Source organism: Artemia sp. Qi Xiang Cuo, chromosome 3 (genome assembly GCF_049724085.1).
Source record: "Artemia sp. Qi Xiang Cuo chromosome 3, ASM4972408v1, whole genome shotgun sequence".
In the NCBI taxonomy this organism is placed as follows: domain Eukaryota; kingdom Metazoa; phylum Arthropoda; class Branchiopoda; order Anostraca; family Artemiidae; genus Artemia; species Artemia sp. Qi Xiang Cuo.
The window spans coordinates 78,233,946-78,249,512 of record NC_142796.1 but is presented as its reverse complement, the minus strand read 5'-3'; the positions used below and the strand labels follow the sequence as shown (position 1 = coordinate 78,249,512).

At 36.1% G+C, this 15,567-nt stretch overlaps 1 protein-coding gene across 1 annotated transcript in view; it reads left to right on the top strand.

Annotated features, from left to right (window-relative positions):
• LOC148954568 (uncharacterized) overlaps positions 1-15,567 on the top strand; it is an 87,539-nt gene that overhangs the window by 29,952 nt on the left and 42,020 nt on the right. Inside the window, exons 3-4 of the mRNA XM_089086340.1 lie at positions 3,869-3,994; positions 7,179-7,322. Of these exons, the coding sequence (XP_088942466.1) occupies positions 3,869-3,994; positions 7,179-7,322 (270 nt within the window). The remainder of the gene's footprint in view (positions 1-3,868; positions 3,995-7,178; positions 7,323-15,567) is intronic.

Genomic DNA, 15,567 nt, shown 5'->3' with positions numbered 1-15,567 from the left:
GTCCTCATTTGGACTCGAAGGATCATTCACATCCAACGGAGCTGTGCCCTAACCGAGAGGACCAGCAATGTATTTCTAATGTTCTGATTGGGCAAATACATTCTAGGAAATACATTCTTTTTTGTCCACGCTAGAATGACGATTGAGTGTCTCCTACGGCTGCAATAATTGACACGCAGAGGGGGAAAATCCGATTACTAGAAATTCGCTATCACCTGGTCATTTAGTAATAAAGGCGAGAGGGGACTACAAGATGCTTAAATTATGTAAACGATTACGTAATGAAGATTCCTCGTGAAACAATAAATCTGAAAGGACACAGAATTTTGTAAATACAACATTTATTGAAAAAAAACGTTATAAAATCAGGAAATCACAGAAAAAGCAGTTAAAAACACCAGAAACGTATAAAACAAAACATGAAAAGGCCTATAAAGGATAAAAACGTTATAAAATCATGAAATCACCGAAAAAGAACTTAAACCACAACCAACGAAAAACAAAACCTGAAAAAATGCTTATAATAGGATGAAATATAGGCAAAAACATGCATGAATTAAAGAAAGGTGTGGCTCCTAGCAATCATTTCCAGAAGGGAGGATCGATATTAGAGGCAAATTTAACTCTTATATTGAGGTATTTCCGAGAGCTTTTAACGAAAATACAGCGTTGTTTTGTGGCCAAGACTACCCACCCCCAACTGACAACGCACATTTGAATGTTATTTTCTCTTCAAATTACGCATAATCTTGGTAGAGGTAAATTTTTCCACACATGAATCCCAGACGATCATGGTGGACGCACTAGACATTTCTATGAATAAATCCCAAGCAAATTTCCGAGCTTAGCGCAGATCAAATTCGCTTGTAATAAGTGCAGAAGATGAGTATATCAATCATTACAATCCCGTCAGTGATGAAAAGATTTGTGGGGATCCAAATCATAATTGGACTTTCAGCTTCCCTACAGGTCAACAAAAACACGTATTTCCTTGATTGCAGATACAGTGAATTTTAACTGTTTTTGATGACAGCACTCATTTGTCATCTGGTTGATAACCACAAGAGATCCGACCATCGAAGAGCGTCTCTGTAAGATTCATTTAATAGCTAAACATGTTCAGAAAAAGACACATACTGACATCTGTCTGACCATGTGATTGTAGACGAACGGACGATACTGTTTACTGCAAAACTTGAAATGAAACAATATATAAGGAGAAACTAAATATCGAAGAATAAAAAAAAAATCACCCTACAGTGTTGTTATGGTAGAGTCCTTACTTTTGAAGTGTACCAAGACAACCCCACATAGATAATTAAAGACAGAAAAAACAAGTTTCCCGTCATTAATGACTGTTCCATGACACCCTCTGACACCTCGTCATCACCCCCAGGACAATTTCAGACCTTTCTTGTTACAAATTATGCATTCAACCACCTCACACCACCACGACATTATTTGACTGCCCCTCTGTGATCCGCGAGGCACCCCCCTAATCACTCCCTGGTACATTTTCAACCTACCCCCCCCCCAAAAAAAAAGGTTGTAAATCTAAATTGAACTCAGTTTTTTTATTTGAACTGTGGAACTTATAATTTTATTGCTAGAATACGATAGTCCAAGGCAATTCACGCCACTTATAATTTAAAACACTTCCTGAATGATCCTTCTCCTGATTTTTCCATGTTTTTTTTTAAATAGGCTGTATGGTGAAATCCTGCAAGTCCCGGGATCCAATCGAAATTGTGAGATAGCCATTTTGTTCATAATAGTCCATAGAGAATATAACAATGGCTTCAAGGTGGACACAACTCTCCGGAGCCCAGACGCAAGGGTTGTAATTTATACCCCGGGCATATGTGGTTCTTATGGAACGAATGGCTGTATAAACTTCGGATCTGATGGGGCTCATTCGATTGGAAGTTGGAAGATCTAGTGCCCTTTTTAAGAGTCAAAAGTGAAAGGAGGACAACCAGCCTGCCCCCAAAGTCCTACCATTCCCCAAAACACATTCAATCAAAATTTTAAGAGAACTGTTTTGTTCAATATTATTGAGAGGTCCAGTAATTATGTCTCCGGGGATGTCAACGTCCCCACAGTCCTCACGTCATGGGCTGTAAATTTGGCTGTTCGTTCATTGCTTACATATAGTACATGTCACTGAGAACGGTATTCGTGTTTGAACTTCATCAAATAGTTCGTGGTAACGAACTGTAAGTAAGGAGCGACCCGGCTCAATAGTAACCGAAACTCTAAAAACCGGAATTTTGATACCCATAGATACATCAATAGAATCATATTTCTATGCTGATTTCAAATATATAAGTTACATTAAGTTTGGTTTTACCAATCAAAAGTTACTGGCCTGAGAAAATTTGCCTTATTTAAAAAAAAAATGGGAAACACCCCCAAAAAGTCATAGAGCTTTAATGAAAATCACACCATCGGATTCAGCGTATCATAGAACCCTATTGTAGAGGTTTCAAGCTCCTATCTGCAAAAATGTGGAATTCTGTATTTTTTGCCAGAAGAAAGATCACGGATGCGTGATCTGGCTGATTTTCGAAAAAAGGGGGGGAAAGACGCCCTAAAAGCTATAAAACCTTAATGAAAATCACATCATCAGATTCAGCGTGTCATGGAACCCTATTGTAGAGGTTTCAAGCTCCTATCTGCAAAAATGTGGAATTCTGTATTTTTTGCCAGAAGAAAAATCACGGATGCGTGTTTATTTATTTATTTTTATTCCCCAGGGGTGATGGTATCGACCCAGTGATCCTAGAATATCGTGGGTGGGCTCATTCAAATGACAATTAAAAGTTCTAGTGCCTTTTTTAAATGACAAAAAAATGGAGGGCAACTAGGCCCCCTCACACGCTCATTTTTTTCCCAAAGTCACCCGATAAAAATTTTGAGATAGGCACTTTGTTCAGCATGGTCGAAAATATAATAAATGTGTCTTTTAGGATGACCTAATCGCCCAAAGTCCCCGGGGGAAGGGCTGAAAGCTATGGACTTTACCCAGTGTTTATATATAGTATTCGTTATTGGGAAGTATACAGAAGTTTTCAAGGGTTTTTTTTTCTGGTAGTGGGAGGGGGTTTGTGTGGGAGGATCTTTCCATGGAGGAAGTTGGCATGGGGGAAGGGACGTTGCTAGAAAGGGGGCACCGGATTTCCCAGCATTATTTAAAAAAACGATCAGAAATTAAATAAAAAAATAAACAAGTTTTTCAACTAAAAGTAAGGAGCAACATCAAAACTTAAAACGAACAGAAATTATTAAGTATATGATCGATCGTGGGCCCCTCTCCTATCTATATATTGGACCGAAAATCAATATTGAAGATCGAAACGTAAATTTGGATATCGCAAACGATATTTGGAAATGTCTGTTTATTTCCAGCTTTTTTAACCATCTACCAGGTAACATCCAACAAAAAATTCCAACATACAAAAAGTTCTCGTTAATATCTATCGTAAATTTGAAGTTCTAGGGGGGCAGCTGCCCTCCCCTGCCCCCCTTCCCTACGCCCACGCATAGGGGTTATCAGCCCTACTCATGTTAATTTTTACACGTGTTGAGTTTGACTCGGCTGTATACTGTAATTTCTGTTCGTTTTGAGTTGCATTTAATTATTGATAGTTATTTGTAGTAGTTTTACGCTTGAAAGATTATTTGACTTTATTTTTACTGATTCTTGGCTAAATGGAGCTTTTTACTTTTCTTTGAAAACCTTGTTTTATGGAAAAGTTTTTTAAATTAATCATGGGAAAAGGCCTTTAATTCATCTTACTATCACAAAAAAAGAAGAAAAACAGGTTTTTGTGTTTTGATAATATTTTCTTTCATTTTTTTTTGTAAGAAAGAAACTCAGAGACGAAGTTTGAAGGGTTACAACAACTGTTCTTCATCTGAAAGGAAGAAAGCCGGAAAGGAAATTAAAAACAAGCAGGCGATCATTATAAAAGGACCACAACAGGAAAGCGAGGTAAGATGTACTAAGAATAAGTTTCCTACCTAGATATTGTGTATGACCGAAACATTCAAGTGCTCTTCTGATGAAATAGATTTATTTGCACTTTTCTCTTTGGTCTCTGACAACCTTACGGGGAGGTTTCAAATTTGAAAAGATTTATTAGGGAGGTTTTGAATAAGCTTTAACCCACATGATAGAGATCATTTGCCCCCTCAAGGTGCGTCTACTGAGGCGCATTTAACAAAGAACGACGAGGCCTCCGTGTAATTTCAAGGAAAAGTAAAAAGACATAATAAAGTCAAGACGAGCAGAAATATAGTCATTTGAAAATTCAAACTACTAGAAATTGCAATCGAACATTAAAGAAAACCGAAACCGAACAGATATTAAAATAAATAATCATATCAAACATAAAGGTGAAACATACTGATATAGATAAATACATGAATCCCAAAACGAGTAAAATTAGTTGTATGGTAAACTTAAACCCAAAACAAAAGAATTGCTGCAAATACGATTTCGACTACCTCCCCCCTCATCAAGCCATAAAAGTTCTCAAGCCTGTTGCTTCATTTACATTTTGTTGGAGACTTAATGTATTTTGAACAGTGTGCTTTTATTTTTTAAAACATCAACAAAACATAAAATAAAATCATTATAATAATAAAAATGACTCGAAAGAACTGATGAACACAGGTTGAATGGTTGAATGTTTGATATTAAATGTTATTACAAACACGATTGTGGCTACTACCCATCCTCCCTTCCTCTAGCCTTAAAAGATCTAAAGGCTATTGTGTCATTTGTGTTTTATTGAAGACTATAGGTATTTTGAACAGTGTTCTTTAACGTTTCAAAACATTAAAAAATATAAAAAATAATCACTACAATAATCAAGATGACTCGAAAAAACTATTGAATATAGTATGAAGTTTAATATATAATGGTATTAGTTTAATGGTATTAGTTTAAGTGTACTCGTTTTTCAATGTTACAAATATAAAGAACAATTTTATAGTATATTTTCTTTTCACTAAAATACAAATGACGCAAAAGGCTTTAGAACTTTTACGCCGGGAGGAGGGCGGGGCATTTGCCAAAATCCCGTTTGTTGTAATTTTTGTTCGTTTTAAGATAGTGTCTTTTGATAAAGTTGAACATACCCCTCAACATTCTCTGAAAGTTTCAAATTAATGCACTCAACTGTTCCTGAAACATTGCAAACACCATTTTAACAGCCTGAATGCATATATAATCTTTTGATTTAGCCCAACCTCCCTCTCAGTACTCCGTAAAAGTTTGGATATACGCATTAGCTGTTCCTGAGGCGTTGCACATAAACCTTTTTGACACCCGGGATGCACACAGTTTTATTCTGATTTAGTTCAAAATTTCCACAGAATTATCTGAAAGTTTCAACTTAATACCCTTAACTGTTCCTGAGATTTTGGAGACATTCCATTGTGACAACCTGGATGCATGCAGTGTTTTTTGATTGAGTTTAACATCCCCCTTAGCATTCCCTGAAAGTTTCAACATAATACCTGTAGCTACAGAGCCGGATCTAGTTTTTTTCTCAGGGGTGAGGGGAAACGCAGGCTTTGCCATCCCCTGTCGCACCGTCAATACTGCAAATAATACAATTCTCGTTTAGAGTGAAAATTGAACGCACTTCATGGGAAAATAATGCAACTGGTATATATGTACTAAATATGTTATTTATCAAAAGTACTGGTTTTATCAAATCACAACTTATTCCTATTACTTTTAATATTGCATAATATTACTGATTAAAAAAAAAAATTCACTCTCTCACATATTGCCTAAGCCCTAAGCCCAGTAAAATGGTAATGGGTTGGTTAAATCGAATCTAAAGCGTAACATTTATGAAATACATATATTTACCCAGCACAATTAACAAACAGCTCGTGGAAAGAAACTTTAGACGAGGAGCAACTCGGCCTGGTAGTAACCGAAAATATAAAAACATTGTAATATTCACAACAATCGATACATCAAAGGAATTGGCTTTTTATGCTGATTTCAAATATATAAAATGCATTAACTTTAATTTTACCTATAAAAAACTATGGCCTGAGAAAATTTGTCTGCTTTTGGAAAAGGGGGAAATACCCCCAAGAAATCAGCGGATCTTTATGAGATCACATCATCACACTTAGCATATCAGAGAATCCTAATGTAGAGGTTTTAGGTCCCTATCAGTAAAACTGTAGAATTTTGTATTTCTTGCCAAAAGAAAGATCACGGATGCGTGTTTACTTATTTATTTTTTTCTTTTCCCAGGAGTTATGGTGTTGAACCAATGTGTCCTAGAAGATCAAAAGAGAGCTTATTCAAACGGAAATTAAAAGGTCGCTCTTTACGCTTAAGTTTGACTTTTTGTCACAATTCTTAAAGAAAACTGCTCAAACAGAAGAGTCGTTGAAATTGGTTTATATGGATTTTAAAGAACTTCAAGACTTTAGCATAAAGAGGAAGGGACAAATCTCCTCATCTAAAGAACAATTTCTAAACGTTTTAAGTTTTAAAGCTACTTCTTACTTTCATTTGATTTTTTTTTATTATATCTCTTACAAGCGCTGAATGCATAACCTTTATTATTTATATGCCATCTGTTCTTCATAGTGTCTCAGTAGGGTCATTCTTTGGAATATGCTTCTATAATGTAAAAATTTGTGATTGAAAACGTACAGTGAAACAAAATTGTGAAATTACTTTACAATTTAATATGAAAATATAGCAGAATAAATGACAGCCAGGCACGCGTGCAGGAGAATGGCTATGAGCTCGTCTCCTTCTATTCATAACCTCGACACTGCCCTCAATTCCCTTTATTTTCAATGTGTCACTCATTTTGGTACTTTTTCCAAAGCCTCCCCCCTTTTTGAATTTGAAAGGTAAAATTCAGCGTATATACTTGGTTAAAGATAATTTAGATATTTAAAAAATTTTAATAAAGAGGAATCTTGCCAAAAAAAAGTTAAAATGAGGACAAAGAAGATTCAAAGGAAAACACCATTTCCCCTAGCAATTTCTAAGTGTCAGTATTAGCTGAAAGAATATAATATCACTTCTTTTAATTTAATGAACCTTTGCAAGAAGTCTAAGATTGGCTCTTTCAGTCATTCTAATGGTACTCTGCTTTCTAAAAACTATGTCTTTTTCTATGTTTTAGCTGTCAATGGGCGATGAAGACAAAACTTATCAAATAAACGAGACAACTGAAACAGGATTAGAAGAGGAAAATAAAGAGACACTGAAAGCACTTTCTGAACCTTTCGAACAAGAAGAGTTTATAGGGACAGAAAAAGAAAGCGAGGTAACAATTAAAGCATTTTGTAAAAGTAAAACTGAAAAAGCTGCTAAGATATCAAATCTTTCTCAAAAATAAAGGAGAATATACAGTAGAACTAAAATAGTATGCTTAACGTCAGCATAATGCAAATTATAATATTGTATAAGACAATTTCCGTAACAATTATGATTTAGTTACATTATAAGCTTCAGTTAAAAAATTTACATATTTGCAAGAACGCCTACAGCCTTTTTAAAGCTAGATCTAAAGTAGCTGATGAAAAATTGAAAGATTTAAAAATAAAAGATAAAATTGAATAACATCAACATTTTATGCATAATCACATAGAAAAATTAAACAGAATGATATAACTTCAGTCGAACACTAATTGTAACAACTGTGGTTCAGTCCACATTAGAAGCTGCAATCACAAATTTTAGATTTTTACAAGAAAAATAAGCGAATCTGTCGAAGCCCAAAAGGTTGAATTCTTGTTTATTGAAGTAGATTCTATTTTCCCACTATTTTTGTCTACAAGTATTACAAGCTTATATACGTCTACAAGTTTACAAGCTTATATGATTGTTCACTGCCCCTACGCCGTCAGCATTTCGCAATATTTTTGTGTAGAAGTAATACTTTTTAAAGTTTAAAGGTTGTGTGGCTGTTAACAATTTAGAATGTTATAACAATTTAACAAATGATTCAGTCGGAACCTTAAGTAACCCCTTCACCCAAAGCAGTTTATCAAATTTCTGTCTAGAAATATTGCTGTGGAAATATTGTTGGTGTCAATCTTAAATGCCAAAAATGTTTGGAGGGTAACCTGCTCTCTCTCTCGACTCTCTTTTTAGCCAGTCTCCAAAAATGAAAAGAAAATACATAAAACAAACGTATAATTTTTTTGATAAAACAGTGAAAACAAAACAAAAACTTATATATTCAAAATGATGGGAAGAGTCCGAATATTTCATATTCACATTTAGAAAGTCTTTATAAGTGGAAAACAACTAGCTTGAACAAAGCGTATGTAAAAACACATAAATACTATGTAAAAAACAAAACGATAAACGAAAGGAAACTGACGTAAAAAACAGTATAGAATTTCGACAAAACAAAACAACAAGGCACAGTGTTTTATGTCTGCTGTATACTATTTATCTAAAAACCTTACGAATGGCGAAGGGGATTCGATACTATAAATAATCAGCCTATCTCGTCCATTATAAACTTTTTATATTATAAATATAAAACTTTTTATATTATATTATAAAAAAACTATTATATTATAAAAAAAAACTTTTTATATTATAAACTTTTTTAGTTTGTGTTACCAAACTATTTAGAATTGGTTGGGTAGTCTTGCCATAACTTGCAGAGCTTGGACAAGCGATTCGAATAAACGGCAGAAAACTAAAAGCCGACGTCTACTTTCCCTGAAATCTTAGAAAAACCTTGTAACTTCTCTTGCTTTGCGTCGTAGACAGACATATTTAGTTTTAGAGAAACTTATATCATTAGGAAGTGTACATTTAGTTTTTTCGATCAAACGGAGCTGAATTTTCTTTTTTAAATTCAGGAAAGGTTGTCCCTAAAAACGTTTTAGTATACCTGCTAGGAAAATGCCAAAAATAACCTAAAAGAAATGTTATTTGATCAATTTGACAGCTCTTCGAATTTTCTGTGGTAAAACTCGCTTTGATTGATAGCTTCGCCAGCTCAGCTCCATAGTCTTTTCAATCAAATTTCATAATCAAATCACAAATTCTAAATCGGTTCCAATGATAAGTAATCCCCTGGAAGAATCCACTAATGGATGCTTTGCCTTTGAGACAGTCAACCGACGTTGAGGCTCACAAAATGATGTTTAAGGTGTTGAATCCTCTTGAATTAACATCAAATACATGTTAAGAAACTACTGCGTTTAGAGAAACGGTTGCATATTTTGCATCGTTAATCTGGCACAAGCTCATTGACTTTTATGACTGTTTATTTCATTTTTATTTTTATAATTAAGTTCAAGCTTGTATGGGGTTCATTATGTAAAACCTATCTGGTTAAAATTTATAGGTAGTCATTTTGTTCGAAATAGCTAATAGATAAATATGCCTCCAGGAATAAAACTAACCCCGCCCCAAGGGGGAGAGCAGAAAATTATACCAGTTGCCCATTGTCTAGCATATTTGATCCTGAGTATCCGAAAAGGCTGAGGGCATTAAGGTGAAAATTTCAGGGCATATTGAGGGGAATGTTGAATAAATTAAAAAAAACTACATGCATCCATGTGTCAAAAGGATATACTATATCTGCCATATCTCAGAAACGGTTAAGGGCATTAAGTTGAAACTTTCAACACATGTTGATGGGGACGTTCAGGTACATCAGAACACGCGATATGCATCCAAGCTGCCAAGAAGGCGTGTCTTCAATATCTCAGGAAATGGATAAGGCTCTCAAGTCAAAAGTTTTAGCGAACTATGAACTGAATCAAAAAGGAACTATGTCCATTCAGGTTATCAAAAGGTTGCAATATCCCAAGAACGGCTATGGGTACTAATTTGAAAATCTCGGAGAATATTGAGGGACATTTTGAATCAAATTAAAAAAAAAAAAAAACTATGCGCATCAAGGTTATCAAAAGGGTGTATCTGCAATGTTACACAAACGGCTAAAGGTAATTAAGTCAAACTTTCTGGGAATGCTGAGGGGTATGTTGAACTGAATCAAAAACACCATGTGCAGCGAGTTTGTCAAAAGGGCGTATCTGCAGTATCTTTGGAAAGGGTAAGGGTGTTATATTGAACCTTTAGTGTGTATATAAAGGACACTATATGGAGATATCTACAGCACCCCAAATCATAAATGGGTCTTGAAAATGCGACATAGGCAACCAGTCCCCCTTCTGTACGTTTTATCCTGCTTGGCCTTAAAGCCTCAAAGACATCCGAATTTTGAGATGTGCATTTTGTTAAAATAGTAGAGAGAAAAAGTAAATATGTCTCTATGTAGGACATGATCCCCATCAACTCCCGGTAAGAATCGTAAATTATGCAAGGTACACGTTGTTTACACATAAGTTTTGAACTTTTGGAAATCAGTCTTTGGGCAAGGAATATTGTACATTTTTGCGGGGGACGGGGGGAGGTGTCAAAACTGGCCAGAAAATAATTTATTCCTAGTTAATTGTATTTTGAGTGAACCCTCGTGGATCGTTTGCGAGGTCAAGATTACCAGAGCTTCCCATATGTACCATAGGCAGCGCAATAGCGCTGCCTAAGTAAAGAACGATGGTGGCACAATGTATTGTTTATTTTTTTCCTTGGTCTTAGACCAGGGCACTTCGTGTCGAAGGAGTTGTCTCCTTCGGGACAACTCCGGGACAACTTCTGGGAGTAGAAACTTCGAAAATGGCTCATTCAATTGGAAATTGGAGTGGCTAGTGCCCTTTTTAATAGTTTAAAGTGATTTGAGGGCAGCTAGCCCCCCCCCCCCCCCCCACGCCCATCATTCCCCCAAACAAATCCAATCAAAATCTTGAGATAGCCATTTTGTTCAGCGTAGTTGATTTCCAGATAGAAAATATATTTTGAGGATATGCCCTGGGGGCATATAAGAACGATGTCGGCACAATGTATTATTTATTATTTTTTTCCTTTAGACCAGGTCACTTCGCACTAAAGAAGTTGTCGTAGAAACTTCTAAAAGGGCTCATTCGATTGAAAATTGGAGTGGCTTGTGCCTTTTATAATACTCGAAAGTGATTGGAAGGCAACTAACACCCCTTCCACGCCCACCATTTCCCGAAACACATCCTATCAAAATTTTGAGATAGCCATTTTGTTCAGCGTAGTTGATTTCCAGATAGAAAATATGTTTTTGAGGAAGTCACTCCCCCACAACCCTCAGGGCAATGGTTTTAAGTTATGCCCTGGGGGTATATAAGAACGAAGTTGGCACAATGTATTATTTTTTTTTTCCTTTAGACCAGGGCACTTCGTATCGAAGAAGTTCTCGTAGAAACTTCGAAAAGGGCTCATTCAGTTGGAAATCGGAGTGGCTTGTGCCCTTTTTAATAGTCGAAAGTGAATAGAAGGCAGCTGTCTCCCCTTCCACGCCCATCATTTCCCGAAACACATCCAATCAAAATTTTGAGACAGCCATTTTGTTCAGCGTAGTTGATTTCCAGATATAAATTATGTTTTTGAGGAGGACACTTCCCCACAGCCTTCAGGGCAAGGGCTGTAAGTTTTGCCCTGGGAGCACTTAAGGTTTTTATAGAAAGCGTTGTCGTAGAAACTTAAAGAGGCTCATTCGATTGGAAATTCAAAGGGCTAGTGCCGTTTTTAATAGTCGACAGTGATTGGAGGGCAACCAACCCCCCTCTCACGCCCACCTTTTCCCCAAACACATCCAATCAAAATTTTAAGATAGCCAATTTGCTCAGTGTAGTTGACAGTTCTGAAAATTAGGTCTTTGAGGATGATAACCCCCCCCCTCCACAGCCCTCAGGGCAAGGGTTGTAGTTATACCCTGGGGGGCATATAATGTTTTATAGAACGCGTTGTCGTAGAAACTTCATAAAGAACTCATTTGATTGGAAACTGAAATGACTAGTGCCCTTTTTAATAGTCGAAAGGGATTCGAAGGCCACTAATACCCCTTCCACGCCCACCATTTCTAGAAACTCATCCAATCAAAATTTTGAGACAGCCTTTTTGTTACACACAGTTTAAAGTTCAGGAAATTATACCTTTGAGCAGGCCACTCCCCCAAAGTCTTCAGGGCAACGGTTATAAGTTATGCCCTGGGGGCATATAAGTTTTTATTGAAATCTTTGTCATCGAAACTTGAAAAACGGCTCATTCGATTGGAAATTCAAAGGTGTAGTGCCCTTTTTAATAGTCGAAAGTGATTTGAGGGCAACTAACCCTCCTCTCACGCCCACCTTTTCCCCAGACACATCCAATCAAAATTTTTTAGATAGCAATTTTATTCAGTATAGTTGATTTCCAGTTAGAAATTATGTTTTTGAGGAGGACACTCCCCCACAGCCCTCAGGGCAAGGGTTGTAAGTTATGCCCCGGGGGCATATAAGGTTTTTATAGAAAGCGTCGTGGTAGAAACTTCAAAACAGGCTCATTCAATTGGAAATTGGAGTTTCTAGTGCCCTTTTTAATAGTCGAAAACGATTGGAGGGCAACTAACACACCTCTCACGCTTACCTTTTCCCCAAACACATCCAATCAAAATTTTAAGATAGCCATTTTGTTCAACGTAGTTGAAACTTCTGGAAATTAGGTCAGTGAACAGATAGGGATACTGCTATAGATAAATAAATGAATCCTGAAAGAAACAGAAATTACAATGAATAATCAAGTTAAACATAACTCTAACCACAAACAAACCATAACTCATACCACAAACAGGAGCTGGACTACCACCTCTTAAACCTTCTAAAGGCCAGTGCGTCAATACTGCTTTACTGAAAACAAAATATATTTTACATATTTTCCCTTTTATGATTGTAACACCAAAAAACCCAAATTGCTGAAACTTCCAGGGTGGAGATGCCCCATATTTTTTTTTTTTTTTTGAAGAGGGTAAAAGCCAAACGTATATTTCTCTATAACTTTTAGGAATGAATGAAAATACATATTGAAGAATCAGTGTACTAGATTTTTTCGAAGTTTCATAATTTATCTTCAGATGTGTTCCAGGTTTTTTTGTTGTTGTTTGTTTTTGACACGTAACCCCCGGCCTTCTCAAACCTCACAGAAGGTGAGGTTTGATTTTTTCACAAGAAAAAAAATATATATGTTTTTACTTTTATAACTTTAATAAATCAAATAACATTAACATTTTGATTACTAAATATCAGTATATGTATGTTAAACTGACAATGCACATTCATTTGTATTTTTTCCAGTAAAGTGCAAATTATATTCTGGCCTTGGAAAGGCATATGGGTTTTGAGCCCAACTCCTGTTAATTTCTTCTCGTTTTCAGTTTGACTCAGTAATTTATTTTAATTTCTCTTTGTTTCGTGTTTTACTTATTTATCAATACTTATTTGTGGTAGTTTCATGCTTGGTAAATTATTCGATTTTATTTTTGCTCATTTTTTGTTTAATGGAGTTCTTTACTTTCCTTTGAAAAACTTATTTTGTGGAAAAAGTTTTTTTTAATTAATTACTGTTCGTTTTATATTGACAGTGTTTTCAGGGAACAAGAAAATAATACTTTAAATCTTTTCGTTTTTTTAAGAATTTATAGTTTGGACTGCTCTTTGTATGCTGGAGAAAAATTTTCAGCAATTTTTAACAACATACACCCTTTTAAAGATCTGGACACAAATAGCACTGTTTAATTAGTTTCATACCTCCTCTAGTTGACCTGAAATGGAAAACTTGATACCATTCGCAAAAAAATATGTTTACTTTCTTTGATAGCTTGGATACACTTAAGTTATTTTGATTTGGTAAAATTTTAAGAGCAGAAGTAGCCTCAAAATTTGAACATAATACCTTCAGTCGTTCTTGGGATACTGCTGAGATGCCTTATTGGGAATTAACATTAAACACAGTGCATTTGATTTAATCTTATGGCAACATTTAGTTTTTAAACATAAAGGCAAATGGGAAGGCGGGCGTGGGAGGGGATTAGTTTCCCTCCAATCACTTTCGACTATTAAAAAGGGCATCAGCCCTTTCTATTTTCAATCGAATGAGCCCTTTTCAAAGTTCCTACGACAACTCCTTTAATACAAAGTGCCCTGGACTAAACAACAACAACAAAAAAAAAATAATACATTATACCCACATCGATCTTTACTATAGAAATGTCAAGAATTCCAATCAATTTCGACTATTAAAAATGGATCTAGGCCTTTCGATTTCCAATCGAATGAGCCCTTTTTGAGATTCTACGACAACGCTTTCTATAAACAACTTATATACCCCCAGGGCATAAATTAAAACCCTTACCCTAATAGCTGTGAGGGTGATTATTATCATTTTAGACATAATTTCCAGAACTTCCAACTGCGTTAGTCAAAATGGCTATCGCATAATTTGATTGGATGTGACTGGAAAAATGGGGGCCTGAGAGGGGCGTTAGTCGCTCTCCAATCATTTTTAACTATTAGAAAAGGCGCTAGCCCTTTCCATTTCCAATCAAATGAGCCCTTTGAAGTTTCTACGACAACGCTTTCAATAAAAACCTTATATGCCCCCAGGGTATAACTTACAACCCTTGCCCTGAGGTCTGGGGGAGGGGGTTGTCATCCTCAAAGACCTGATTTCCAGAACTTTCTGCAACGTTGAACAAAATGGCTATCTGAAAATTCTGATTGAATGTGTTTGGGGGAACGGTGGGCGTGAGAGGGGGGTTAGCTACCCTCCAATCCCTTTCAACTATTAAAAAGGGCACTAGCCCTCTCAATTTCCAATTGAATGAACCCCTTTTGAAGTTTTTACGTTAAATCTATCTATAAAAACCTTATATGCCCCCCGGGCTTAACTCTTACAACCTTTCCCCTGGGGGCTCTGGGAGGTTTGTCATCCTTAAATACATAATTTCCAGAACTTTTAACTACGTTGAACAAAATGGCTATCTCTGTTGAAGGAAATTGATATCTCAAAATTTTGATTGGATGTGTTTGGGGAAATGGTGGGCGTGAGAGGGGGGTAGGCTGCCCTTCAATCACTTTCGACTATTAAATAGGGCACTAGCGCTTTCAATTTCCAAACGAATGAGCCCTTTTTGAAATTTCTATAATATCACTTTCTATAAAAACCTTATATGTAACCCCAGGGCATAACTTACGACAATTGCCCTGAGGGCTGTTGGGGTGGAGGGGTTGTCATCCTTAAAGACCTAATTTCTAAGACTTTCAACTGCGATGAATAAAATGGCTATCTAAAAATTTTGATTGGATGTGTTTGGGGAAAAGGTGGGCGTAAGAGGGTAGTTAATTGCCCTCAAATCGCTTTTGAGACTATTAACAAGGCCACTAGCCCTTTGAATTTCCAATCGAATGAGCCCTTTTTCAAGTTTCTACGACAAAGATTTTAATAAAAACTTATATGCCTCCAGGGAATAACTTATAACCCTTGCCCTGAAGACTGTGGGGGGGGGAGTGTTCTAATCAAAGGTATAATTGGTTGAACTTTAAACTGCTTTCGAACAAAAGGGCAATCTCAAAATTTTGATTGGATGTTTTTAGGGAAATGGTGGACGTGGAAGGGGTGTTAGTTGCCATCCAATCACT